We start from the raw sequence: 2,500 nt of genomic DNA, 5'->3' as shown, positions 1-2,500 counted from the left end.
GAGGCCCGGACAGGAACCCGTGGGCAGTGGCTCGCCAGGCCTCTGCCCCACTGGGACTGACATCACTGACATCACACCCGCGTTGATTGTATCGTCCAAGTGTGTGGAATTCCTTCACTGAGCTCGTTACGTGGAAATAAAATGTGGTTGGTTTTAAAGCTGAACCTCGTTGCCATCTGTTGTCCGTGGCCTCAGGCCGTCCAGCTCCGCTCCAGGGTGCCCAGCTCCAGCCCCTCGCAGAACGACTGTGGCCGACGAGCCTTGTGCTGCAGAGGGTGAATTTGGTTTGTGCCCCTTGGGGGGCTGCTGCCCCCAGCCAGGGATGGCTTCCAGCGCTTCCCTAGAGTCACCCTCCCAGGATGGGGTGGGCAGGGTGCAGCCTGGGGCACCTGCACACCCCTGCACACCCGCCCTGGCCCCTGCAGCCCTTCCCCGGGCCCCTGGCTCACCGGTCGCTGCCTGGAAAGCTGGTGGAGGAGAGGGAAGGGAGCCCACTGGAGGGGCTCCATGGGCCAACTCGACACAGAGATGTCACTGGCTTTCCCCGAGTCTACCATGGGGTCATTCATGCTGCTGGAACTGGTGTCCCAGTCGTAATGGAAGCTGGGAAAAGAATCCATGGGTAATTAAGAGAATGAGGAGAAAGGGTAAGAGTCAGGCTGGTGCTGGGAATGCCACTGGGGGGCTGCAGGAGCGGGACCCTGTGCTGTGCTCCAGGAATGATGAAGTTGCTGTTTGGGCAGTGCCAAGTTCAGGCCCCGGAGCTGAGGGAGCACTCGGAGCTGTGGCTGTGCTCCTGATCCCCCACAGGCCCATGGGTGGGGGTGTTCCTGCCCATCCTGCCCTTTGCCAGTGAAGCTGGAAACTTCCAGGGCTCTTTTTCCATGGACACCCCTGGAAGCTGATTTGACTTTCCCATGAGCACACAGAGCCACTTTCCTGCAGATGTGAACTCTCTCCTCTCTTACAGCAGTCCCAGCACACACAGCTCCTCCCGTGGCAGAAAATGAAAGAAACCAGGTACTGCTCCGTGGACTCCAAGGGCTGGGGGTTGTCTGAGCTCCCGCCGCTGTCAGTGGTGGAGCAGCCAGTGGCTGGGCAGGGGCTGCAAACACGGTTCCAGGGCTCCGTGTGCCCCAAAGCCCGCCCTGCCCAGCGTCACCACGGCCCCACGAGTAAACCCCAGGCCAGGCCCTGCTCCATGGGCTGGGGAAAGAGACCCTACCTGGACCGGCACTGGGGGTGGGCACAGGGCACCAGGCCCCGCTTGGCACTGTCAGTGACAGCCAAGTCCTCCTGGCAGCCGCAGCACCTGTTGTCCAGGATCTGGAGGTGCAGCAGCTCCTCCGAGTTGCTGAAGGCCGGGTTGTCCAGTGAGCTGGCGGAGGGCAGCCCTGAGCGCGACCAGTACTGGGCTGAGACGTCGTCCAGGCGGCAGAAACGCCGGTAGCTGTGGGGCAGGACAGGCACGTGTGTGCACACAGACACAGGTACACACAGGTACACACACACAGGTACACACAGACACAGGTACACACAGGGCAGGCACATGCACATATGTGTACACACATGCCCACACACACAGGTGTGCACATACAGGGCAGGCACGAACACATCTGTGTACACACACATACATATGTACACACATGTACACACACACACGTACACACACACGCGTGCACACAGGGCAGGCACATGAGCATACAACATGTGTGTACACACATGTACACACACACAGGCACATGAGCACACAACCCCAGTGACTGCTTGACAAGACAGATTGCAGAATTCTGCCCAAATTTCCTGGGTCCAGGGAAGGGCCCAGCCTTCGAGGGTGGGGACAGAGCCCGTGACACTGATCAACCTCTGGCCACAGCCCCGCAGCGGCTGCAGCTGTTCCCGTGGTTTCCTCGGGAACAATCCCCACGGCACATTACGAAACGGGCAGTGGGGCCAGGACAGCAGAGCCCCGTTCCCTGATGAGCTGCTCTGTCAGGGCTGTGCCGGAGCCTCGCTGCCCCACCGCAGCACGGGCCGAGCACGCGCTGCGGCAGGCGGACCCTGTGCCATGGGCAGCACTGGGGGGTCCCAGGGACCACGCAGTTGGAGCTCATCACTCATCTCACGCGTCTGTCCACAGCAGCACAGCCCATGGCCCTTCAGTGCTGCCGCGGCCCCATACAGCCCCACAGCCCCCTTTCTGGCATGCACCCCGCTTCCCGTGGCTGCGAGCATTCCGTGGCACCGCGCACACACCCAGAGCCCCACCCGGCCGCTCCTGGGCCCCACACAAGCTGCCCCACCCCAGCACCTCCCACCGCCGCTATCAGCCACCCAACAGTGTTTTCCTTGGCAGAGGTCAGCCCCAGCCCAGCGACTCCACCATGGCTTTCCCTGCTGCCCCTCGCCCCGGCACGCCAGGAGGGGCAGGAGTCCCCACCCTCCAGGAGCCCACAGACCCCAGTCCAGGCCCCCACGGCCCCATGCTCCCACCTGCTGC

The 2,500-nt window shown here is 62.5% G+C and overlaps 2 protein-coding genes across 13 annotated transcripts in view; one reads left to right on the top strand and one right to left on the bottom strand.

Annotated features, from left to right (window-relative positions):
* TNRC6A (trinucleotide repeat containing 6A) overlaps window positions 1-164 on the top strand; it is a 60,161-nt gene extending 59,997 nt beyond the window's left edge. For all 12 annotated transcript variants that reach the window (XM_017733984.1, XM_017733979.1, XM_017733977.1 and 9 more), the window contains one exon: window positions 1-164. This exon is cut by the window's left edge and continues 2,580 nt beyond it. The gene's annotated coding sequence lies outside the window, so the exon portion shown is untranslated.
* Window positions 165-1,933: 1,769 nt separating this feature from the next.
* Window positions 1,934-2,500, bottom strand: part of LOC108446729 (mucin-1-like) — a 4,008-nt gene continuing 3,441 nt past the window's right edge. Inside the window, exon 6 of the mRNA XM_017734261.1 lies at window positions 1,934-2,078. Coding sequence (XP_017589750.1) covers window positions 1,934-2,078 — 145 coding nt within the window. The remainder of the gene's footprint in view (window positions 2,079-2,500) is intronic.

This window comes from Corvus brachyrhynchos, unplaced genomic scaffold (assembly GCF_000691975.1).
Source record: "Corvus brachyrhynchos isolate BGI_N302 unplaced genomic scaffold, ASM69197v1 scaffold5, whole genome shotgun sequence".
Lineage (NCBI taxonomy): Eukaryota > Metazoa > Chordata > Aves > Passeriformes > Corvidae > Corvus > Corvus brachyrhynchos.
This window is presented reverse-complemented; position numbering and strand designations above follow the sequence as displayed.